The sequence below is a fragment of the Heloderma suspectum genome, chromosome 7, assembly GCF_057233095.1.
Source record: "Heloderma suspectum isolate Gila_16-S chromosome 7, 16-S_ref, whole genome shotgun sequence".
Classification (NCBI taxonomy): domain Eukaryota; kingdom Metazoa; phylum Chordata; class Lepidosauria; order Squamata; family Helodermatidae; genus Heloderma; species Heloderma suspectum.
In genome coordinates, this window is record NC_139464.1 from 104,925,743 (window position 1) to 104,952,292 (window position 26,550).

The 26,550-nt window shown below is 39.4% G+C and overlaps 1 protein-coding gene across 8 annotated transcripts in view; it reads right to left on the reverse strand.

The window, feature by feature from the left end:
- Nucleotides 1-26,550, reverse strand: part of KMT2E (lysine methyltransferase 2E (inactive)) — a 76,282-nt gene that overhangs the window by 16,484 nt on the left and 33,248 nt on the right. For 4 of the 8 annotated variants that reach the window (XM_084811454.1, XM_084811460.1, XM_084811455.1 and 1 more), the window contains 10 exons: nt 25,887-25,925; nt 23,156-23,368; nt 19,923-20,053; nt 17,794-17,911; nt 15,129-15,238; nt 14,164-14,428; nt 10,891-10,989; nt 5,290-5,454; nt 4,172-4,483; nt 509-763 (listed from right to left, as the gene is read on the reverse strand). In XM_084811454.1, coding sequence (XP_084667580.1) covers nt 509-763; nt 4,172-4,483; nt 5,290-5,454; nt 10,891-10,989; nt 14,164-14,428; nt 15,129-15,238; nt 17,794-17,911; nt 19,923-20,053; nt 23,156-23,368; nt 25,887-25,925 — 1,707 coding nt within the window. Of the gene's footprint in view, nt 1-508; nt 764-4,171; nt 4,484-5,289; nt 5,455-10,890; nt 10,990-14,163; nt 14,429-15,128; nt 15,239-17,793; nt 17,912-19,922; nt 20,054-20,614; nt 20,727-23,155; nt 23,369-25,886; nt 25,926-26,550 lie in introns of those variants that run through there. The other 4 variants (XM_084811458.1, XM_084811461.1, XM_084811457.1 and 1 more) reach the window with 3 other exon arrangements.

A 26,550-nucleotide genomic window follows, 5' to 3' on the forward strand; every position in this document is an offset into this window, starting at 1 on the left:
AAACGGAAACTAATAAAAACTCAGCTCTATTTCTACGGAAAGAATGGAGAATGTTCCTCACAATGCTACCACTCCAGCAGTTGAAAAGGAACTGAGCAGGAAAGGTGGGAGCCATACCCTTGGGCTTTTGCACTGGGGCAGGGGGGAGAGAGAGGGGACGCTTCCTACCTAAAACCTCTCAGCTCTAGAGTGTTCTGAAAACCTGTATGTGTGATGCACAGAGATCACGAAGAAGAAAACATTCTCAGGATGACTTACAACTTAAAACAAGTTAACAACTATAACAATAAAATATAATGCAGAGTAAAGCTCCAAGTGGGGAATACAAAGTGGATTAAAACAAATTTAACAGGCCTGGGAATATAAAATAGTCTTTGCTTGGTGCTGAAATGACAACAGAACTGGTGCTACTACTAAGAGACTCTTTCATCAGTAGCCACCTGCCACTTCCAATATTTTAGAATTAGCCAATTGTGTTAACTTCAAAAGGAGGATTGATCCACATTACCTTCTTACAAGAGCCAAGAATGTTTTCCACGGGTTCTTTTCTCCGCCGCTTTTCTGAAAGGAACGGTGATGTGAAACGAATATAGTGCTTAGGAGTAGTATATACATGTGGGCTGTAAGTGAGACCTGGTAAAGAATTCAGCTGTGTAGCCAAAACCTCAGGATCTGTCGTTATACGCAGAGGCCTTTCTGAAAGGCTGTCTGTAGGTTTTCCTGTCTTTTCATTCTTCTCACTTAACCACTCACTCACCAAGTGCTAAACAGAAAAGGAAAAAAGTCAACATAGCACTCGCCTTCATTACACAAGGTCATCAAATGTGTATGATGTGAATGTATTCTGTATTACGGGGAAATGCAGATACTAAAACGTCTAATGACGCTACAGTGTCACACACAAAAATTGTTAATGTAAAATTTCAACCTGTGATTGTTTGGGTTTTAATTGGTTATCAAAGTAATTGTGTCAAGCTAATAGATGAACTGATTTCTCTGTCAAATTCTAGGAAGTGGTGAAAGTATGGTAAAATGTTACCATGTGAGTTTTAATCAGCAAAGTTAGAGATACTAGCTTTTTTTTCCCACTAAACCTACTGAGAACCAAAAACATGTATACTAAAATTAAGCCATATGTGTACTATAAGCATTAGCATCCATTTTTAACTGACAGTTCAATGGTCTAAATGCATGCAAAACAGCCTATGTATTGATCCATGCAAGGTATACAGAGCAGGCCCTCACTTCTTTTTATACAAGTAACATTTTCACCATTCCGCCATCCCACGCACCAGGTTTTCTTGATAGGCTGAGGCTACAACACTATGCCCACTGGCCTGGGAGTGAGCCCCACTGAATTTAGCAGGACTTGTCTCTGTGAAAGGATGCTAAGTTTGGGCTGCAAGACACATCAAGTGGCTTGTTTGCTCTGAAGCCCAACCCAGTTTATCTCCAGAAAATATCCAATTTGAAAAATGACGTTCACTTTTGGATTTTAAAAAACATCATCACCCAAGTTAAAGAACTCTCTGTAAGTATTTATCACTGATATGGCTGCCCATCAACATATATTCTCCGGATGGCTTACTAGGGACCCATCCAGTCCACCACAGGAACAGCACGCATGCACAGGGGGATCCTCATAGGGCATGTACAGTATGTGAGGTCAGTGAAGGACTGGATGTCGGCAAGTTTAATCCAGATAGACAGATGTGCTCTTGGGTAGCAGAAGCAACAGCAAATCTAGGGCTAAATGTTCAACCTGTATTGGAGGGTTGTACTCCCCCAGATGAGCCAGGTTTGTGGTTTGGAGGTGCTCCTGAAGCTGATGCCTCTCCTGGGTGTTTAGATTGTGACGGTCGCCAGGAGTGTGTTTCTCCATGTGAGGTTGATACACCAGCTGCACCCCTTGCCAGGACAGGTCTCAACTAGTCTGTTACACATGCCCTGGTAGAGTCCTCATTGGACTCTTGCAACGTGTTCTATGTGCAGCTGCCTTTAAAGAACGTTCAGAAACTTCAACAGGTCCAAACGCAGCAGCAAGGGAACACATCGCTCAGGTGCTCTACCATCTTCAGTGACTTCCATTTTGTTTGTGGGCTCAATTCACAGTGCTGGTATTGACCTTTAAAGCTCTAAATATCACTGGCCCAGAGTACTTAAATGACTTCTTCCAATTAGTCTCCCCAAGCACTTAAACCATCATCTGAGGTTTGTTCCATGTTCCCCCAGCTAATATAGTGGGGTAGCAGTGACATGTGAAAGGCCTTTTCCAGCAGTTGTTTCTAGAGTCTGGAACTCACTCACCTGGGAGGCCTGCTTGTCCTCCATTTTGGCTTTCTGTTGGAAGGTAAAGCTGCCCCCTCCCATTTTAGAGGGCCTTTCCTGCAATGCAACCTAACTGCCTATAATTGCTGCTGCTATTTCAAATTATTTAACTATGCTATGTTGTATTAATGGTCACTGAAGATCTATTACTATGTTTTAGCTTTGTGTGTGTGTGTGTGTGTGGGGGGGGTGTTAGCTGCCTTGTATACTACTACTAGCAATAAAAGCCCTATTCCTCACGCCCCCCGGGGCATGCACACCACCAACATACCATGCCATGCCATTACAGGGAATGGGAAGCCTGTGCATGCTTCCCGTAGTTGGGTCCGGCCCTTCCCTCTCCACCAGGTCAGGGAATACGAGTTTCAAGGAACATGCTCCTTGTATGAATTGAGAAGAAAGGGCCAAACTCAGATACAGGAGGTGCATATAGTCCTACTATACTGGCCAGGTGTGCTGAATTGCATGTGCGGCAGAGAAGAAGAGGGAAACCAGAGCTCTGTTTCCACCATATATGGGCTGTCCATATACAATGGACTGGATCAGGCCTTAGTTACACACATAGCAACAAATTATATTTTCCTTTTAAAAAATGTTTGTTTTTTTAAAGAATGAAAAACAATGTATGCTGAGCAGGCTCTATTATGACCTGGTTTGCATGTAACAATCACCCACTGGTTTAAAAATCGATGAGTTGTTGTGCAGAAGTGGTGATGAGCGGATACGCTGCCTCCCGCATACCTGCCACTTCCACTTTTACTCCACAACTGAAAATCGGTTCCTTCATAGGTTGTAGAACGTGCCATACAAACCCTGACTGCTGGGTTGTTTAGGGGCTAAATAGCCCAGCAGTTAACCCATGGTCTGCTGTTAGGTTAACTGCTGGGTTATTTAGCCTATAAACAACCCACTGGTCTGGGTTCGGACGTAACGCTCCACAACCTACAAAGGAGCTGGGTTGTGGAGTAAAAGCAGAAGAACTCATGCACAAGAACCCATGGATTTTTGAACCGGTGTTGTTACATATGAATAGGCCCTACATGACAAAACATCATTTCCTTGCTGGCTAGCAGTAATTGTGCACAGAAATCTTTGTAGGCAAACTCAGTCTGCGAAAACTACTGACTATTAACAAAGCTGTTGCCCACTATTTCACAGAAATATGCCTAAAATAAATTAACTCAAAATCTTCATAGATGAGCCTATGCTACATATTCTCTCTCAGTGGAAGGCAACTTCCAGACACAGAAGTCCCCACAGGAGTTGCATTCTATCAGATGAAATCAGAGATGAACTGATTATGTCAACTGCTCCTGCTCCCACAGAGAGTGAATCAAATAAATGGCTGAAGCTCATTAAGGTGCAACACCTCAACTTCGTTGTGTTGTTATCCTTCCTAACCCGTAGTTTGTATGTTCACCTTGATCACAGGGTAGATGGATAAGGGAGTATGGGGACAATTTATCATTTCTTTCAAGTTCTGACTTTAAAAATAGTCAGCACCTCCTATTCATCTGAGATAGAGGAATGATACCCTCTTCAATGTGCGAGTTACTGACCTTCTGATAGATGTTTATTTGGCTTCTATGTTGGAGGAAAACAGAGGTGTGTGTGTGGGGAGGAAGGGGGTGATATTCTGCCTTCTTTAAATAATGTGTCACACAACGACCCATGGACTCTTTGTGGCATCTCTGCATTATACTACATGCTCATTATTCTATGTTGGAGGAAAACATCAAGAAACCACTGCTACTTCTTCCTTCTCGTTGCACAACAGAACTAGTAATGTCCTGCTTTAATGAGGCATCAGGAAATACAAGCTTAAGTTTAGGAATACACATACCTTTTTTGTTTTAGGGTATTTAGTAGGGCATTTATTAAGTGCTGGAGCCTCTGGTTCAGGAGCTATTTCAGCAACAGTTGTCTCTGTTTCAGGCTCAGCTGAAAGTGCAGCGTTTTCAGGCTCATTGTGCTGTGAACTAACTTCCACATCAGGGGAGGATGGCTGGATATCTGAACACATGCTAACAGTTCTGTGCCGTCTCCGCTGCTGTCCAATATGAGTTCTGCTCCGAGAGAAGCTTTTTCTCTGTTTTGTCCTATTGACTTTGGCAGGGGTTGGCTTAGTGGCAGTTTCTTCTTTTGCTGGTTCCTGCTACAATACACATAACACAAAGTCAGATAAGTCATACCTTCTATAAATAATAACCTCTCTGGAATGTTTGAAATAAAACCCCCACACACAAGATAAGGAGACTCCACATTTGAAAGTGGTGCTTTTTGCTCATTCTAGGATAAGACGTATTGATCATCCAGTTTTGGTGCTTCTACTGCTCTGGATGCAATGGTATGTGTCAGCCATTTTTGGAGGTAGAATCTACACATTTCTGTATTTTAATACTAAAATCTCAACATTCTCAATAACTCTTTTACTGTGTATATTACCTGCATTCAGTAATATGGATGCTTCTAGTAATATGGATGTTGCATCATCCCTTTTCAGCAATTTCAGCATTTTTTAATTTTTGTGAACTGCCCAGACAGCTTCGGCTATTGGGCAGTATAGAAATGAAATAAATAATTTTTCCTTGGCGAAATGTGGCAGCAAATCGCCTTTTCCTTTGGCATTAGTGAGTACGAACGATGTTGCACTAGCGCTGCTTTAAGCTAGCGCAATGTCATTAGCACTGCACCATCACTGGATACTGCCATTGTCAGGACATGAGGACTGTCTTATTTTAACAATATGCAGATTGACCAAGTACAATTTCAGACAGGTTGATTTTCATAAGCAACCATGAAGGTCAGCACAAAACTTGATGAATTGGAATAAAAATTGCCCTAAGTATTATGGCAGTAAAATGCTATCATTTTAGCACAGAAATCACAGAAAGAAATAGACAGCTCTGAACATTTACTCTCTCAAACCAACTTAAATTTAATAAAACCATATGAAACTACCTGAACAAATTCTGTGTCATTGATGATCTGTGTATCTCTGCATTCAGATTTAATTTCTGTTTTAGCTGTACTTATTCTTTCCAAAGCCTGCTCTCTTCTTTTTTCTCTTTTTTCTAGCCTGGCAAAAGCTTGAAGGATGGCTTCCATTTTCCGTTCTTCTCTGGTCTGAAGAATTTAACAACATTGATTTTTAAACAGTGCACATCTAAGTCCATAAAACATGCTGATGCTCAAACTGTTGCTGTACAAGTTAAATTCAGCAAAGCAAATTACAGAATCAGCACTGTCATTATATACTAGTGTTGGACACTCATGAATGGCATTGTGCTTTGAACTTGGGGCAAAAGAAAGTAAGTTATATATGCACTTGCTAAGACACAGCTGTGATGGGAAACTATTAGTAGAAGCACCATATCTACTCAAAACTTACAGTCAGTTTCATACACTGAGGGAGCAACACCAACTAAAATTAAAGTGGAAATAGTTTGTTTAACTTTATGTGCATTAAAGCAATTCTATTTTAAAAGTATGTGAAGAACATTTTGTATATATCTTTAATAAAAATGCTGTTGCTGCAAACTATACTACAATTTTTAAATCACTATGGTTATTTTACAATTACAGAAACATTTTCTGCACATTTCAAATGGAATAAAACCTTGCTGTGCTTTTAAAAAATATATATACTTATAAACACCTAAAGATTAGTAACCATGTCATTTTGCATCTTAATCTGGCAGTGTAAGGTGCAAGGAGATTCTGCTTAGTGTAGCAGAGTCTGAACAAACTGCTAATGTTAATCTGCAATGATGGTATTTAGATTTATGAGCACCGAAAATGCATGTTTTTAATCCTCCTAGGCAACAATTCTGAACATTAGAAACACATGAGACGCCCAGTCAAAATGCCAACTCCCATTGTCTCCTCAAATTGATAAAAAAAAAACTATGCATGATGCTAAGTGGCATCTTTAGCATACTGGCTGTTCTTTGATTTATAAAACTCAGTTTTGTTCCCCAAAATATCATCATCCGAATTTACATTTAAGTATAATCTGATATGACAAAGCATCGCACCATTTGATCCATCAATATTTTATGAACCATTTTTGTTTAGTAATCCTAACAGTGAACAATATTAATCAAAATATTGTTTGATTACCTAAGCTGGGGGGAGCGGGAGGGGCTCCAACAGGTACTTTGTGCACTACCAGTAATTCACTAGATCCCTGCATTTATGGATTCAATTCTAATGTGTCTTCATGCTAACTTATCACTCTTTCATAGTTAAGAGAGCAAAGTGAAGGGAAGGGAAAAAATGAGAGTAAATCACTGCTGAGTTACCAAGGAACTTTCAAGAAATGAGACAGAATGGCCTACATTCCTGGGAAAGAGGACATCCCACTGTAAGGAATCACAATTTCCACAGTAACTACGGCCCATACACAGGAACTGGCCCCATGTGTCCTGAACAAAGCTTCAGCAGTGTGTGTTAAAACTTTACTTTATACTGATGGAAAAACAAAGATCTCTTTCTGGGTTTGTGGGATTTGTACCTGCTATAAGATCTTCAAAATTCCTCACTGCATGAAGCTCAAGATCTATCAGCTTCAGATATAAATTTGCTTAAAATTATTCTCTCTTTGTCATGGCATGATGATAAGAGCTGTGTGCCTTCATATCTCTTTGATGTTTGTCAGCAAATACCTTCCAAACATACTTCAGTCCATCTCTCCTGAGCGCACCATTCACTCTCATGCTAATAGCCAAACTGGCAGAGCTGGGGCTGTAAGAGGGGAGGAATCGCCTAGTCTGATCTCCTTGTACCTCCAAGAGAGATAGGACACAGCGTTCATCTACTGCCTTACAGAATAAGACTTCCTTCACTCTGTAGTCAGGGCTCAAGACAGCAGCAGACTTGTCCAGAGGTGAAGGGTAATACTGGTTCTGTTTCATCACTGCTTTGCAGGAACTTTTTCTGTCCTTTCTAGCTTTGAATTTCGCCTTCTCTCAAGATAATAAATGCATTACATAAATATAATATAGAACAGAATCCAGAATTTTCATGCCACTGTTGATGATGGCATGATTTTCATAGCTTTCTATAAAAGTGGTGAACATCCATAAGCTAAGTCAGCCAGCTGAAGCTGTACCCAGACAACACAGGATCTATAGTAACAATCGCCCATATAAGACAAAACCTTTCACCACTAGCCCCACAGAACACAATTCCTTTTCCCTCTTACACTGGGGATAATGGATGATCAAAGAACTAACTATTTTCCTAACGATTCTAGCATACATGATCTGTTACTACATGAATCAGATGGAGATCTAAGATTTGTCAACTGCCAATATTACCACAGTGGTAATTAGATGGATAGTGCCCTACTACTATAAAATCCTTCTGCCATTTTTACACAGGAAATACATGTGATGTCCACTACACAGGTTCCTTAGCACCAGGAGGTTTCCTTCTGAAAAGGAATCATTTGAATACCAAGGGTACGTAAAAAATGAACCTAGAAGATAACATATTTACAAAAGGCAGCATATGAAAATCAGACCAATTCAAGGTGACAAAGATAAAGCATAAAATACATGCTGATGCTGCAGGTGACTATGACTTTTTAGCAAAGATAATATAAACACTCATCTGAAACATGAAGTTCTTCTGCAATCAGATATCATGGTTATCTGGCCACAATAGCATTGCGATAACAAAATACACACACCACCTCCCCCACACACAACTCCTGTAACGACCCACCCCTTCACCCAACACACCAAATCCTTCTGTTTCCAGAGTCCTCAGGCAGGCCTCTTTAAGGACAGTGCCAAGAGAATGGATGCATTTGAAAAATTCAAATGCATCCTAAGTGTGTTTGTGGCTAATTCAATATTGCAATGCAAGTGACTTGCCATCAGTCATTACTTTTCTTGTCCAGATGTATATGCATATATGGACTTAATGGACAGATCTTTGATGCCTACACAATGAAAAGAGATTTCTCCAAAATTTCACAAGTGGGCTGTCAACATTTACTTAGTTAATAGCAACAGAAAAATTATCATCATTCCAGCTATTATAGTTTTCATAAAAGTGTACTCTGAAAGTTGACTGAAAGCGACAATATTGGGAGAAAGGCTGAAAATGCCCTCCCTACTGGCTTACAGGATTAAGGCATCAGCGCTCTGTTCCCCCAGCAACTGTGGATACATTTATAGCTAATTCTATTGGGCTTTTATTCCCTTTTCTGCCTCCTTTATATCTCTTCTGTCACCTGTCAGGCCCCCAAATCTTGTCAGGCACTTCAGATGAGCAAGTTGAAATATTTTGGAAGATGGGGGCTCTCTCTTCCTCTAGCTGCTGCTACTGAGTGGAATTTCACCATCTCCCCCCCTCCCCCCCCCCCAGTTTCACTTTTTATAGGCTACAAAATCTGGCCTGGACACAGCACAGCTTTTGAGGATTTGAATGTTGTAGCCCTTATTTGGGTGGGAGATTGGGGGGGGGGGGCAGGGCTGCAGAATACTTTCTTTCTACAAAGCTCTACGAAGTAAAAGGTCTCTTTACAAACAATAATACAGTCTTGCATAGTCTGTAAACTTATACAGTGGTTAAACTTATTTTGCAGAATGCTAGGTGTATACAGAACATAAAATGACATCCAGCCATCCTGTCTACAGAGCTTTCAGACTATATTAGACAGACAAATTATGATGGAGGAAAGGTGAGGGAATGATACATGAGTAGTAAAGAAGAGAAGCAAGGCAAATCTGAAAATAAAGGAGATGAAACATCAGGAAAGATTTTCTTAGAAAACAACACAAGAAGTCTGGAGGTAGAGTATGTTCCAAAGTTTATCCCAGGCATGGGGAACACTACTACAGAAGGAATGGAAATGGAGAAGGATAAGGATAAGGCATACAAAAAGGAGCGGGATGAATTTGTAGACTAGAGGCAGGGGTGATAAAAAAAAGGAAAAAGGTGCAGAGATGGAAAGGAACATGAGGAAAGACTTATTCTGGATGTTAAGTTGCAGATCTTTAATGATTAAAGCTTGAACTGATGTATAAGACAACTTAAAGTATAAAATCTTAAGAGGAACCAGAACATGACCACAGCACTGGAACACTACATTTAGTCACGTGTTCTGAACAGACTGAAATGGGAAGATACAATGGGATAAAAAGCCAACATGGAGATATAGTAATCTAGCTGAAAAACCTGTAGCCCAGAGCATGGATAAAGGCTTTCAGCTTTAGATCAGTGTAGGAAGGGGAGATGTTCTTTATTTAATGCATTTATTTACTGTCTTTCTGCTAAGGCAATTTACCATTTTCAAATACTAAAAAAAATGTTACAAAAACGTAAAACAGGTCTCAGTTCAACTGAAGGTATCTTCAGGACCTGATGGCACAAGCTGCCTGGGCTAAGTTACCGCTGACTTCCCCTCAGGGTGCAGAAATCTCATATTGGACTATGGCGTTAATTGAAAAGGAAGAAAGGGCAAGACATGTCAACTGCTTATTCTGGGAGGAGGAGAGTCAAAGATGATGAGATCTCCTGAAAAGATAAACACACGCCAAAAGAGTTTGCATGAAAAGGCTGGGAGCTCTCTCTCTCTCCCTCCCCCTGATATTCAAAACATTCGGGTAGAAGTATCAGTGGGACAGTATTGGGTAGAAGATAAGCAGACAATATAGAAAACAACAGATTTGGCAGTTATGGCTACCAACAACTAATGACACTTCCAAGAAAATCATACCAAGAGAAGTAGGGAACCCAACTTGAAGGCAACGAAGATGACATTAAAAATCAGAAAGAATTAAACACCGTAATTCATACCAATCATACAAAATGAAACTGGAAGACTGGATTAGAAGATTTAGCCGATCGAACAAGCTATCAAGGAGCTGCCACATCCTAATAAATTATTTCATATCCAAGACGGGCGCATTTAACCACTTGCTCCACTGCTCAGCCCCCTTCGCAACATCCTGTTACCTCGGGGTTCTTCCACCTTCATGCTGCTCCCTAAATAGGCAGTGTTTCTCCTCACATCCTGATGTGCCCAAGCTACTGGTCAAAGTTATATTTTTCGTAAGAAAATAAAGTAGTATTCATACAGTAAATTAAGCATGCTCATGCACTTTTCTCTATTTATTTTAAATGTTCAGGTCAAGGTATCAGGTTTATCTTCTTCAAAAATGCCTGTCTTCATATGGAAGTGGATCTAGATATTTAGTCAGCTTAAATAGTCACTTATGAAAATGTTGGGTTCTTATTTTAGACATGGCCAGTCAAGTTAAGTTACAATAATCAAAGTCAAGTGTTTTCTGTGAACTGCGACAATACATCAGAAGCAGAAAATAATTCGTAAGGAGACACACACCTTTTCCATAAAGTAATGATCAAGCCAAAAGGAAACACACTCACTCACATAGCAAGCTTTAGATATGGTTAGCACATATCAAGGAGCAGATTTCAAACTCAAATGCTAAATACCTAAGGGAGGTAGCAATGATTAGCATGGGAAGAGCAGCTGTCGCTAAAATTTAGTGACAGCTTTAAGCAGCTACTAGCTTCCCAACTTACCATCTTCCTTTTCCTTTCTGCAATCTGCTCCTCTGATTCCATTTCTACTTCATTGCTAATAGGAGTTTTTTCTTCTATATCATCAATAAAATCTGGCTCCTGAAAGATGGAAATGACTGCTTTACAGAAGCTCTACTGCTGCTGCTATAACCTAGGGAACTCTAAATACTATATGCTACTAGGGCTCCAATCCTATACACACTTACCTGGGAGTAAGTCCCACTGAACTCAATAGGGCTTACTTCTGAGTAGACAGGCATAGGCTTGCATTGTAAGAAACCTCGCATCACAACTACAAGAGCAGCCAACCAATTAGCCAGTGCAACATGCAAAAGCTACAAATCACACTTGCATAGCCCTAGGAATAAATATCCATTGACAATAGCATCTTTTCTACTCCAAATATAGAAATAGCTAAATACATTTTAGTACTAATTTGTCTAAACACATGCACACTAATATAATCAGATTCATGATAATTGTCCAGTGGGATGTTCAGCTAACAGTAAAATAAGAATAAATAGCATTGGGATCCTAAACTACAGTATGTCATTTCTGGAAGTTTTGCCTCTAAATATGGAAAAATCTTTTACTTCATTTAGGCTACTTTTAGCATAACATTCTTTGCGAAACTACTAATCAATAGTCTAGCTTTTTAATCTTTTATTCTTGTTAGTGGTGTCACTAAATGCAATCTTATGCATGTCTACTAAGAAGCAAATCCCACTGAGTTCAGTTTTACTCCTAGGTAAGTGTGTGTAGGGTTTCAGCCTTATAGTACCTGTATAAAACTGCCTACTGAGAAATTACCGAGAAATGTAGCATCGCAAAAAACAAAAACAGTACAACTGTCAAAGCATACTCTCGTTGTGCTGTGTTATGCTACAGACTTTTGACTGCATTAGGAGCACTGTATATTGTGGGTCCAAACTCCTCCCACAGCTCCATTTCTCTTACCTTGCAGTTTTTATGCTATTTGGAGCATTAAAATCACCAGTATTTAAATAAAAAAGGCAGAGGGATAGACAGGAGATGTGTTGGAGACTGTGTGTTTACCTGCATGAATCCCAAATAGCTTTCCCACTTTTTCCCTTTGGCTCTTTCTGATGTGAGGAAGAGAAATACAAAACAAGTTTCCCTGACCTTCCATTAGGTCTGAATGTGACTTAATTTTTTGAAACAGGTTTGCAAAGTTTAGGAGTCAATGAAACTAACTCCAGTATGCTTTCTAGTGGGATGAGGCACTGTCATATTTTATATGGTAGTTTTTCCTGGCATGCACGTAGTCCCCCAATGTTTTTAAAATGGGGCTGAAGGAATGTATGAATCCACCTAGACATCTTTCTTTTTCCATCATGAGGGATATGAATATATCTGGCTGCCACCTAAGAAGCATTATTTTTCCAGCATGGAAAAGTGGCAAGACACTTTTTATTTAATGTGCAGCTATGTCCTTGCCAAAAGAACAGTAACCTGAAAATACTGTCTCTGCAAATCAGTGTCTGTAGGAATCATATGCTGTGCCTTGCGAGATCAGTAGAAAAGCAAACAATGGTTTTGACTATCCAGATGTGTCCCCTCAAAGACAACCAAGAATGGGTAATGCTTGCTTCAAGTCCACATATATGCATCGTATCAGCCATGTTCACATGCAACAATAAACCCAAATCCTAGCTTATGGTGAATAAGCTGCCCATTTACTCCCACTTGGTGAGAGCAACTAAACTAACCAGTGGGATTCTGGCTTACTGTCAACAAGCTGTATCCTTGTGTGCAGCCTGTTTGTTCAGTCTCCTGCAGGAGCGACTAAATTAAGGAAGAATGAAAAGTTTAGTGAGTTGTCTGAACTAGGATTCCTTGTTTGTTGCTCACAAATAAGCCAGGCATCATAAACCCAGAACAAATCCTAGTTTGCAATTCTAGCTAGTAAGGGATGCAACATGCCAGGAGACCTAGTTCATTCTTGGCTACGTTACTGCTTCTGCTGGTAGGAGGAGCTAAGCCAGAGTGAACAGGCTGTGTGCACCAGCATGCCACTTGTTCATGTTAAGCTAAAATTCTAGTTTAGTATTTTGTCTGAATGAAGCCAATACCTTTATTTCCTGTCTTACTTCCCATATTTCATGAATGTTTGAGCTGTGCCTAAGGCAAGCTGGGCAATAAGGTATAATAACCTATACACAAGTTCTTCCCTATTTTCCCAACCATTAAAGAATTGCTTTGTAAGAATCAAGATAAAACGTTTAAATCCCAAGTGACATGACTCTTTCTAATGAGGTTATTTCCTTTCTGTAGCTATTTTTCTCAAGCTGTTATATAGAAGTCCTCTTCAACAGAACTATGAAACACATGTTTACAAATGTTCATAAGGTCCTGTATTTCAAAAATTTCAGCCCCTTAGTTTGTAGCAGGAGTGATAATTTTCGATGTACATCAACCTTTGACCAACATACAATGTGTAATCACCCCACAAATGGTACTGAAGCAAGGCCCTGGATCCCAGTTCAATGTCAATTCTTATTCCTGATGGGCATAGTGATGATGTAACTTGGTATCCAACACATTTTCCCATTACTTGGCAAGCCTTCACTTAATTTGTTTCTCTTACTATATTTATGCAATATGGAACTACACCTACATGCCAGTTATATGTCTAAAAACTTCTTAGCACATAATCACAGGCAGATTAAAAAAAATATCCACTACTCAGGAAAATGTGGGTAAACTTGTAAAAATAATTTACATTAAAAATAATTCAAACAAATGTATAAATTCTTGTCCTGCATAAACATAAGGTTACATGTTAATTTTGTTTAATTAGCAATAAGCCAATAGAGGGTGTTTAATTAATTAAACACTAATTGTTTAATTAGCAAGAAGCCACTGGGATCTTCAGGCACAGCATGATGTTCTTACATCAGTGATCTGCAAAAATATTTAAATCAAACATTTTGATGCATACTGATGTAATCCAACAAGAATAGCCCATTAAAGTAATCAAGATGAGGTTAAATGCCATTTGAGAAAAAAGCCACCCCTGTAAAGCATACACATACACACCCCGCCCTGCCCACCACCAGCAGTTTCTTGTAGGTTCAGGAGGTTTGATATGTGCATTCACCTCCTCAATCCACATCATATGTGCCCATGGAGCTGTGCCCCCCACCCCACCCCCAGATCAAGTGAACAGGAAAGCTGCTTGTGCAGGAGCTCTGTAAGCACAGAAGGTCAGAGTAAAATGTATTTACTTAACTCTAGAACATGCTGTAATACCTGATTATTTGAGATTGATAACCTAAGGGGAGAAAGCTTTCTCTGTCTGTTGTCTGGAAACTTCGCTTTGTTGGCTGGTCCCTCACAATCTAAGGTGATGTTCTGGTTTTGAGTTTCCTTCTCTTTTGAAGCATCCCTCTCTTTTTTGCCCTTTTTTCTTCTTGTTTCATATCCTGTGTTCATGTTTTCAGTAGGCTCAGAGGCTTGCTTAAGAACTGGGCATTCAGGATTTTCTTTGAGGCAAGCACAGTCCACTTTGTATTTGCTTTAAAAAACGGAAAAGTTAAATGTGAAATACCTATGATTATTGGATTTTTAAGCACTGTTTGTACAATAATATTTACTTGCTGCACAGACTGTTCCTATATGTATGTTTACTCTGAATTAAATCCCACAGTATTCAATGGGACTGCACTCCCAGCGACCAAACTAATGTTTCAAATAATTAACTGGATATCAAATCAAATCTCTTTGTTATTAATGCCAACAAACATATGCCAGGATCAAAACAGATTGCTTCACTAGTTCTTTGTGCCCAAATAGGCTTTGGACTTAACATTGTCCAACAGTAGTTATCTATGCTCCGGTGTTAACCAGTTTGCAACTGAGGGAAATCTCAGCATCATTTTGTGATATGGCACACAGATCTACTGTACAAAGAAAGTAAAAACGCAGAACAAAAACAAACAATGAGGGCTATCCAAGTAGCTCTTTGGAGTTTGGCCTGTGTGATTCTTAAATGGAAAATCCTGCAGTAGTATTCATTACAGATACATACACTATAGCCTGATATTGCAATTTTAAATGCATTTGTATCAGAGCAATATCAAATTCTGTACTCCTGTGAAAAGGGGTTTTAAGATCACTACATTTTAGTGGCAACCCAAAAGTATGATTTTTAAAAACATAAATAGATGAAGATAACTAAAACTTTACCCTAATAGTTGATGCTCAATATTACTTACCAATTTCCATAATCAAAATCAAATGCAATTGTTATTTCTGTTCCCTTTGGAATGTTTTGGATGGAGTAGATGTAAAGATGAATGGTTCCATCTTCAATGGCATGCCTAACCTAAATGAAAATAAAAAACATGTCTTAGTATGTTTCAAAATACATTGTAGATTTGTTCCAAGCAAGTACTTTATCCAGTGGCTGTTTCTTTGGTAAAGGCCCCTGTTCAGAAGAAGGTGATAGTAGTAGTAATCATTATGATCTATTTGTGTAATGTATAAAACATAGCTCATCCATAATTTATAGATGAACCTGTAGCATTCCAAACAGATCAAAGAGGTGGTTCAATCCCCAGCATCTCTAGGTAGGGCTGGAAAAAACCCTGCCTGAAATCTTGGAGAGCTGCGGCTGCCAGTCAGTGGGTCAGTTCGCATGACATGGCAGGCTCAATGTGGGTTATTTAACTCACAATGAGCTGTGGTGCATGCCAGGCAACATTTTGAAAATGCAACCCCAAGCAGGGGTTGCCGTGTCATGTGACACCAGCCACTGAGTGTTATTTGAGGATTAAACAACCCTTGCGTAATCCTACGACAAACCAAGGGTGTTTGCTTAACCCTCAAATAACCCTTGGTGGCCAGGTTTGCCCGACATGACAACCTCCGAGTGGGGGTTGCATATTCAAAATGTTGCTGCATGCACCTGGCATGTGTCCCTGATGAGCCCGCCATCTCATGCGAACCAGGTCAGTTTTCACAGTACTTGGCTAGATGGACCAATGGTCTGAATCTGTGTAAGGCAGCTTCCTATGTTCCTGTTGCTTAGCTCAAAATACCTTAATAATTTCAGTGGGCTAGCAAGCAACCATGATAATCTGGGCCCATCATCTGGGCCCCTGACCAAGGAAGCAACACACACTCATCCCAATACTACCACTGGCTCACAATGCAGTCACTGCTGCAGCCTTGCTGCTGGCTCCATGCTGGTGCAAGATTTTTTCTTGGAAAAAGTGATGAACAGAAGAAAACCAGTATGTGGGTGCTAAGCTACCATCAACACAAACTGTTGCAAGTTAAAGGATATATGGGTCCCTCACTTCCTGAAATACTTCTCACTCAGCAACAGTGCTGTTTAAAAAGGAAACGCGAGTAGCCCAAAATCACAGCACTAGTGTTTATAGGAGCAAGGGATGGAAAGAGGAAAAGAGGATGTTATATATTTGTAAAATGCATTACTCCCGGAGCCAGGTTTGAATGAGGACATCTTCAAAATCAACCCAAACCCAGCAGCTGTTTCTGCTTTCCCCTCCACCAAAAAGACCTCCACCAACATTTGAAAAATAAATGCAGAACATCTTTAATGCAAATGAATTATCTTTATTCCCTGCAAAAGGCCTTAATTTGCATACATTTTCAATCATCCATTTTAAATGAGTTTTTGCAGCTTTCAGGATTGTCATCCTTAGAGTAGACCCACTGAAATCAACAGAAGTTAGTAATTACTAACTTAAGTTCCACTGATTTAGATGGGTCTACTCTAAGTATGGCAAAGTTTGGATCCGACCCATTGAAGGAAAATAGCCACTACTGCTGTTCTGCCAACAGTTGTTCAAGAGTTCACACAGTGCTCTAATAAGTAGGTTCTATAGCATCTCTCCTGCTTTTGCTTACACAAGAGATTGTACAAGCAGAAGAACACCTTTAAATTTTCTTGTGCAACACTTTAGTGCAAGTTGTAACAAGGGGCTACTGTGAGCAGAAGATATCTTGTAAATGTCAAACTGGACCTTAGGTTCTAACCTGTATTTTTTTCCTTAAAAACACCAGGGTGGCAACACAATGGCTGGATCCAGTATCGCACAAGCAAACTTCCACCTGCACAGTGTGATTTCTGCTGGTGCAACAGGACTTCCCTGTGCTCTCCTCCCCCTTGCAGCCCCGCGCCCCCAAATCTGCTCCAGAGAGCCAGATTTGGGGTGTCTGCAAGGGGGAGGGGAAATCTGATCCGCTAGTGGTTTCTGCTCCTCTAGCATTGGGATCTCCAAAGTGGAGCCCATGGGCACCAATGTGCCCACAGACACCTCTCTTGGTGCCTGCCAGGCTCTCTGCTCCACCAGATTTTTAAGCATGTTTTTATTTATTTTAATTGATTTTTAAATTACTTTCATTAGCAAACAATTCAACATAAAAACATAACCATCACCAAGCAGGAAAGAAAATTTCAGCAATGACCAGCATGCAGCAATACTGATATTTAGGACTATAGAATTAAACTGAGGCTGGCATGCTGCAAAGTGCTGCCCTCCAGCACCATCTTTACTCCCAAGAATGCCTCTGGCCCCACATGGGACCAAGAGAAAAAAAAAAAGGTGGGTGCAGCATTCCCTTCCTTTCCCCCACCACATGACAAAATTCTTAGTTTTTAATGATCCGCCACAGTGAGTGTCCTAGCTCCAATGTCAAATAATATTTAAGGACGAAAAACTGTTTTATTTTTCATTAGTAACAATAAGGCTCTGTAGCTTGATGTTGAACACATTCCCTGACATTTTCAAATTTATTAAGGTCCTGTTTTATTACTGGAAACTAAATATACCTAGCTAAGTTGTACATAGGGTACTGGTTTGCTTAGCAAAAGCGTTATTAGGAAACATTTTAAAATTTATAAAAGCCTACCTCAGCATTGGGTGTACAAGAACGTCTGATAAATCGAGCTTCATTCCCAAAGGTTCTCGCATCCACACACATTTCTAGCCCATGGAATTTAGAATAGAATAGAACAAATGGGTATGGCCTAAAATAGCAACAAGAACAAACATGCCATCATAATTAAACACATACAAAAATGGTTTTGTGTTTCAAAAGTCTGAGAAATATGGTAAAATTAGGAAAATAAATTACTATCTTACAGGATGATAGTTGATTCTTTCATCTATCGTTTGTTTGGCTGCAATCCTTCGCACATTTACTTGGAAGGAAGTCCTATTGAACAAAATGGGACTTTCTTCTGAGTAAACATGCTTAGGATCTGGTGGGTAGAGAAATATTACTGTATCAAAAACACAAAAGGCTTTTCAGATTCACTATGCAAACACAAGGATTACTCATAAACTTGATGTTCCCTACAACAATTTCTTAATTAAACGTTCTTAAATAATTGACCCTACTTAATCAAGCAACATGTGCTGTACAGACATTCTGGTGCTCTCCTAGCATGTGTAACAAGAATTCCACCCAGCCAGACATATGTTGGGCGGGGGGAGGAGGTTCTCTGTCATCTTCTGAGATGCAATCAGAGATGGCCACACCTACAAAAAAATATCTTCTGGAAACAATTCACTTCCTTTTCATTCTTACAGGGTCTTTTGGGGAATCTTTTCTAAATATATGTTTATATCGTTTCATAACATAATTTAATAAACAATAACTTGAGTATAACAATTTTGAGTCACATGAATGACTAAAGAATATATAAGGGTGTGATCTTGTTTTTACTCTCATTCCAAGTGCCATATTCGAGATTATAAAACAATTTTCTCTTTGGTCAGATTTGCTGTTGACCCTGGTGGTGGTGGTGAGCTTTTTTGTGTTTTCGCGTCAACAGTAGCACACCTCATTTGCTTTAGGTCATCTGGAATGGTTTTTACTAAATTATTTCCATTTTCTGCAGCTATCTTTGGTGTAAGGCAGCTTGCTGCCTTGTGTTCTCTACTTGCAGCACACTACAAACGGGATGATATAGGTTAATACCATAAGGATGTTTGAGCACAGAGAAGCCTTCTTTATAAATGTAGATTTGTAATGGGATGCGGGGGGGGGGGGAGTTTGAAGCTCTGTTTCACTGTTGAGCTTTGAAACCTTAGTTTTCCACTAGGTCTTTACTTTTTATACACCTCAGAGTTAACCTTAGATGGAAAAAGGAAATCACTACATATTTACACAGCATCCTCAGCATGCATGGCATGTTACAAAACGAAGCATGTAATAATTTTCTTTTGGACAAGGAAAGAAGATAGAAGGACAAATGAAAAAAGCCAGAAAGCAATGTAATATGTCAAGACTGCAGACAAATGCAATTCTACATATACTTCCACATGGAGAGCTTTTCTGGGAGTCAGGTGTGCTGAATTTGCCTGAGACCCAAATGAGGACTATGTCAATCTTTGTAGTGACCACTGCTAGCTAGCTCAATATGGCAGAACAGGTTAGCTGGGCAGCGCGTAACACCCAAACTAATCCCTCTTGTTTGAAGCAACCTTTCCTCTATAACCGTTTTCGCATTTCAGTGCTACATTAGCTAGGCAAGCTGCTGTCTGGATATAGCCTTAACTTGGTTTCTTCTGAATAGCCTTTATCATTTTGAAAGAGGAAAGAAATATGGCAGAAAGACAAGGAGTTTTGAAAGGGAGGTACCAGGCAAAAGTGAGGGAATAGATAAAGCCAGCTAAAAGAAACCTTGGATGATGGCAGCAGACTGAGGAGGTATAAGGAAAAAAATATTGTTACGAGTTGAAGTGACAAATAAAAATTTAAAATGCCGAATGAAGGAAAACTGTGAAGAGCCTGGTAATAAAATATCAAAGAGTCCATGATATGAGGAGGAACAACACTGTCAAATTATCAGGCAAAGTGAGTAATATTAACTGCAGAATATTCAAAGACAAGTGGATTGAGATGTGTAGTAAAGAAAGGCCAGAAAGTGTTGCTGTCAGGACAATGAATACAAAATATTTTCAAGAAGCTGAGAGAAGTACACAGTATGACTATAAGGAAGTAATTTAAATCAATATTTTAAAGAAAAGTACCTCTTAAAGAAATATCCATTCGCTTCAAATTGTTCTCTCAGCATGAACTTTCCTCGATATTCAATAATCAGTGCATCTGGAGGCAAGTCTTTGGCAGCTTTTAGGATTTTCTTATTTTTTTGAATATAGCTCTAGAAGAAGAAAAGAATTATTTAAGAGATCTAATTACACTGATTGCATTAGTGCTATTAAGATACATAGCCCTTTAATGAACAACTTGGTAATTTTAAATGAGGTTCTCTCTTTTTTAAAAGCTAACTGACTTTATTCCTGAAAGGGCAAACTACCATAATTCAGTATTATATTTATGTAGACATCTTAACTTACATTTTGCAAAGGATAATAACTTCAGAGTATCTATAAACTCTCCAAACTGAAAACCAAAACAAGACTTTCAAAGTATATTAAGCACCTCTGTCCTCAAAGATGTTTCACACCCTCTAGTTAAGAAGGTCAGAAACTGGGGTGGGGGGAAGGAATGACAACACATGAAATATGCAGTCTCTTCTCTGGTTTGCTAGCAAGAGCAAAAGGACAGATGCCAAGTAAGATGCATTTTAATAAAAATGTCAACATGCTGATTTCTAGGAAAAGGAAACTTTTTTTTGTGCATTTCGATAGCCTCATGTGGGAATATGCCTTTCTAAGCAAAATCTTACTGTACTCTGACACAACAACTAAGGAACTCACACCTCTTGTAATTGTGTCACTTCTGATCAAAAGAGAATTGGCCTATATCTAGGCGAAGGTCTCTGCAAGCAGGGACATTCCTCCAAGGAGTGCGTCACGTGCGCCATGCTGATGCTAGAGGGAAAGAAGCAAAGATGCTTCTTATTACAAGATCTGAGAATGTAACTTTCCTTTATGTTTAGTCTCTCTCTATCAACATTAAATTTATCAAATAGCTTGCAGATTCCTTCCATAGATTGCATGACAGGCAGCTGATGGTCTAATTTTGTATTCTATTCTCTCTTGTAATTTATTGACATGGAATATTTGCTTGGGATTGGGGAAAAATATTGTATGACATCTTTGAAGGTGGATTAACCTAGCACTACAAAAGATTGGTATAAAGGTCATAGCCTTGGTTAGGGACAGGAGCTTTCTAGCCATTTCTTAAGTGCTGCCATTGATAAACCACAATCACACAATGAACAGAACTATACGTTTATTATTAAGTACTATGACTATCCATACTTTACACAGAGTACCTTCTATGTATAGTGTCAGTAGATGTAAATGACATAATATTTGAAACTGGTAAATGTGGGGATAGTTACAGCACTTAAACATGTATAGCAGTTTAACTTTTTGTTTTGCTTCTGCTGGAAGTAACATTATTATTGCTACTAACGTGATTTGTTACTACACAGCTATGTGGATACCCATTTATTTTTATGACACCTCTGTTAAAGCACTATACATCTCAGTTTTTACCTTCATGGGAAATTCCAAGTGAGAAAAGATGGCACAAGCATTCAGAAGAATAACAAATTGTTACAAAATCATCTCACCTAATACTGCTTCTACCTAGAGTGATAAGATTCTGTGTACTTTCTAAGAAATTAGTAGTTGTACTGGGACATTCCTCTGTAACCCCCAGAGGTTTAAAAGGCTGACAAGTCTGGATTGCTTTTTGCTTTCATGCAACTGGTACCAAAAAATAAAAGAGCAGTATCACAAATTAAGAGGAAGGCAAAGAGTTTCTAGTTATTTTTCTTAAGAGTCAATTTAGGTCTTTCTAGAAACATAGTGGAGGGCTTGGCCAACAGTCATCCCAACAGGAACTATAGCATCACAGGTGAAATGAAAGCCATTCAAATGAAATCAGATATATGAACATTGTGTTTTATTTTCCTGTTCCACTGAACCTGTTGCTCTGTGTAAAGAAGGGGCTATCTAAGCCACAAAGGCAAATAAGCCTATTTACTAGCTTTTAGATTTGAAGAGAAGAGCTATATAATGTACCTTATTTCCCCCTATGAGTACTACTACATGATCTTTGCATCAAAACTTAACTCTACCAATAATTCATTCTGGTAGTTCCTTTAAAACACTGTTGTCTTTTTATAAACATATTTTGTACTTAGATAAATAAACACCTTTTGGAAGAAATACACATTTTTTTCAATACTTACTTAAACATTTGGTTGAAGTGACAGTAACAAGGGTAACTGCATCAGAATGCAAGTGTAAATTTCCACCACGGTTAACAGTGGAGGGAAAGTGAGTGCAAGTTTGATTTGAGACAGTATAATCATTAAACTGCTTCCCAGGACATTAGAAAACAACAATACATAACAGTTACCCACTAGGTAACAGCAACCAAAAGAAGGCCTATTTTCTCCTACTTACATGAAATAATTAATAATTTCAAGGGACTCTGTTTCCATGTAGCTTACAGCTGTCAAAAGTTGGCACTGAGTCATAAGCTGACTAGACTCAGTATATCAACAGCTCCTTTATGGAAGAAAAAAGCTCCTTCTGTATTGGTCTGTCTTATGCACAGGATAATTTTCAACGTTATCATTAAACACATTTATATTTATATATCATATATACAGTGCAATACACTATGTAAAGATCTTTTCTAAAAAAAAGAGTGGTGGACAACTGACGCCATGTCAACAGCCTTGGTTCTCTAGGTTTACTCAGTGCTTGACTACTTGTATCACTATAGATATTCCCTCCAAGTGAGAAATGAGACTTTAGCAAGACACTGAGGGAAATTTAATTTTTGGTTTTTGCTTGCGTTTTAACTCTTCTATGGATAGACAGAATAATTTACAGTGCAATCCTCTTCATATCTATCCAGAAGTTCAATAGGGCTTACTCCAAAGTTAGTGTGTAGGACTGCAGTCTTAAAACTACCATAAATTGCTAACCTTGTTTAAAAAAATAAATTTTAAAGCCCAAGAATGCTTCAAAACATGGATTTGAAGAGATGTTAAATGCCTTAAAAAATTTAAATTGTGACAGTTGACTTGTAACTGATTCTGATAGTTGACTGGCTGTGAAAGGTAACCCATTCATTCTTCATTCATTGTAGGGTATTTCAGAATGTAAATCAATTAATGAACAAGGAAATACTTTCCTATAGTAAAAAAAATTCAGAAAACTTGGAGAAAGATGTAGCTTCTAACACAGCAAACTATATTTCTGCTTAGAGAAGTGCAAGAATTTAATGATATGTTATTAAAGTCAGATGTTCCTTTCACGATATTTTCATTTACCTCTACTGGAGGTTTGAAGATTGAGTTGCTGGTGATCACTTCTTTTTTGTCATCTCCATTTCCTAATCTCAAAGCTATTCTTTGTGCCTCTCTCTGAACACCTTCGCTGTACTGGTTGTTGTTTGCTTCTTCGTAACGATCCATCCACGCCTTGATTTTCGTTTCCCATCCAAAGTTTGAAATGTCAGAAGGATCAATCTCTGGAGCTGAGCCCTAAATCACAGTTAACAAATATAAACCTAGAAGGTATGCTTCAAGGCAACTTGGTGTATCTAATGCCTTAGTATAAAATTAATAATGAGCTAGTTGGTGCAAATTGGTGCGGAATTTAGCCACCTCTCCACTGAATTTAGGGCTCAATAAAATGGCCCCTGGAAATTCACCAGCCTCTCATCCAGCAATGTAGCCCCAATCCAATCTTGCCTTCCCACCCGGCAGCTGCTTTTCACTTAAAAAAATACAAATCAATGCAGAAGGATCCTGATCACAAATTTCCCACTGCTCACCTAGCTGTGCCCTTTGTTTCCTTATGTCCTTGAAGATCATCCCAGTTGTCAGCCTGGCCCTATTTGGGTTTTTACCTCAGCCAAACTGACAACTTTCTATCCTTTAGAGAAGCTAGGCTGTGAACCATTTATTTTCTGCAAGCAAATGAACATTCCAAGCCACCACACTAGCTCAGCTAATCAGTGTCTGAGGCACAATACCATTATATAGGGATGATAATAAAATCCAAACAATATGTTAAAAATGTCTGAAATTTGGCATGAAGTATTTAGGTGATGGGTGCCATAAGCGGGACTTTTTTTCCCAGATGGATCCATTGAGAAATAATTGATACCCCCAAAACAATTCCTTTCTTGGGCAAATTTCTGCCATTTGTGATTCTTTTTTGCCCACCTTCCTTTTCTTTTTCTTTCCCAGTTAAATGCACGCCAATTTTGAAGAAACTGCAGGGACTTCCTGTGAAAATCACTTGTGTCTTTATGAAGATATTAGCTTTTTATGTCCCCATTTAATTAAATTGGTTAAGTAAGGACAGGTTATCTTGCAATATATGCTCAGTGCCTAATCTGACTTCCCAGATGCAGCCTCAGTACTAAACCATAGGAACATAGGAAGCTGCCTTATACTGAGTCCATCTACCCATTGGTCCATCAAGCCCAGTACTGTCGATGTTGACTGGCAACAGCTCCCCAGGGACTCAGGCAGGAGTTTTTCCAGCTCTACCTGGACATGCCAGCAAGCCAACCTGGGAGCTTCTGCATGCAAAGCATATGGTCTGCCATTGAGCAGACTCAATGGTTGGCTCTTCCCAACCAAGATGGTCACTGCCAGACTGAAGAAGCAGGGTTCCATAACTCGACCTGCCAACCTCACTATGGCATGTGTTCCATCACCCTCTGGACTATTCCGTCAGAATGGGACTTGGGTGCACTGTTTTACTGTGGTTCCAGTCCCTCCTAGAGCAGAGTAGCTGGAAGGTGTACCAGAAGACTCCTATTTGATGCTGTGGTTCTTGGCCCCCCTCAGAATCCTATTCTGTCCCTTCAACGCTGTTTAACATGTACATGAAATTGCTGGGAGGAGAAGGTCAAGAAATCACTGGGAGAGACTGTCGGAAGATATGGAGTGTGATGCCACATTCAGATTACACTTGGTTCTATCTCTCCTTTCCACCTTATCCCAAGGAGTTTCTTGTTTGAAATTGGCAATAGACTGGATGAAGGCAAACAAACTAAAGCATAATCCTGACAAGACAGAAGTGCTCCTGGTCAGTAAGAATCCTGATCTGGGAATAGGGCTTCAATCTGTCTTGGATGGGATAGCACTTCCCTTGAAAAGCCAGGCTCTTAGTCTGGGGGTGCTCCTGGATTCAGCTTTGAGCACAGATGTCCAGGTGATGCTGTCAAGAGTACTTCTGCCCAGTTTAGGCTGGTGCACAATGGTGACACATGACTTAGTTACATCGTGTTTGGATTACTGTAACACACTCTATGGGGTGCTGCCTTTGAAGTGTTTCAGGAAACACTTGGGGGGTTTATTTCTTTGTCCAACCCATGGGGGTTGGACTCGATGGCCTTGTAGGCCCCTTCCAACCCTACTATTCTATGATTCTATTCTATTCTATGAAACTGCAGTTGGACCACAATGTGGTGGCTAGGCCACTGACTGGTACCGGGTATCAAGCATGTGACTTTCTTGTTGTAACAGCTTAACTGACTTCCAAGTTATTTCTGGGTCCAATTCAAAGTGCTGGTTATGACCTTTAAAGCCCTAAACCATTTGGGACCAGGACACTGCTATTTCTCTCCTGTATGACTTGCCTGCTCATTATGAGATCCTTTTGCATGTCCCAACAACAACTGACTGTGGGAGGGAGCCCCTTCACTGTGGCTGTGCCTTGGCTCTGGAATTTCCTTTCTTGAAAGCTCTGCCTTGCTCCTCCTCTACTAACCTTCTAGCACAAAGTGAAAACCTTCCTTTTTAGGAAGAATTTGGTCAATTTGAATTTTATCTATTGCTCGTTTTTATAGTTTTACTATTTTTAGGAATGTTTGTTGTTAACAACTTTGAACATTATGTTTGGAAAGGTGTGGGTATAAAGTTTTAATGAAAAACACAAACAGCCAAGTGTGATTGAGAGCCCATAATGAACAAAATGGATGGTGAATAGTTCACAGTACAAAAAACAAAAAGTAGCTAGAATTTAAACAATGAAATCATTTACCTTAACTCTTGAAGATTTCCTAGAACCTTCACGAAAAGCCTGAAACAAAATTTAAAATGTCAATTTGTATGAGTATTTAAGATTAAAATAGATATTCTCTGGAAGAACACACAGAAAACAACAGTTGATTTCAGAAAACATGTATCTTGCAGAAACGACACCTTTCTATGACATCTTACTGTGACAAAGAACTCAGACATTTCCTTTTACATATGTTGTTTTAAACCAATAATACAGCAACATTAATTCTGAGTTCTGTATGACTTATTCAACATTACTGTAGCCTCACTAGGATACTCTGCAAATTGTGGGAACATATGTATGGGGGTAAAAATGGGCTGTAGCTTATTAGGCAGTCACAGTTTCTCCTCCCAACTGCCCCCCCAACCCCCATCTTCCTTTCCCTGAACCTTTGAGTCTACCTTCTCCTTGCCTTGGGAGTGTTGCTTCTCTCTACCGTTTCATCTCAACTGTACCCTTACCTCAGCTGACTTCTGTCCCTGTTCCCTTTAGTCCTATTCAACAACAGCCCATGTGTGGGGCCATGTACAGAACTGCCTCCAAATGCTCCAAATCTCAGAGAATGACCTCGCTCCTCCAACTCTTACACTGTCACATTTCTAAAGATCAGAGACTCCATATTAGACCTTGTATAGTATAGTGA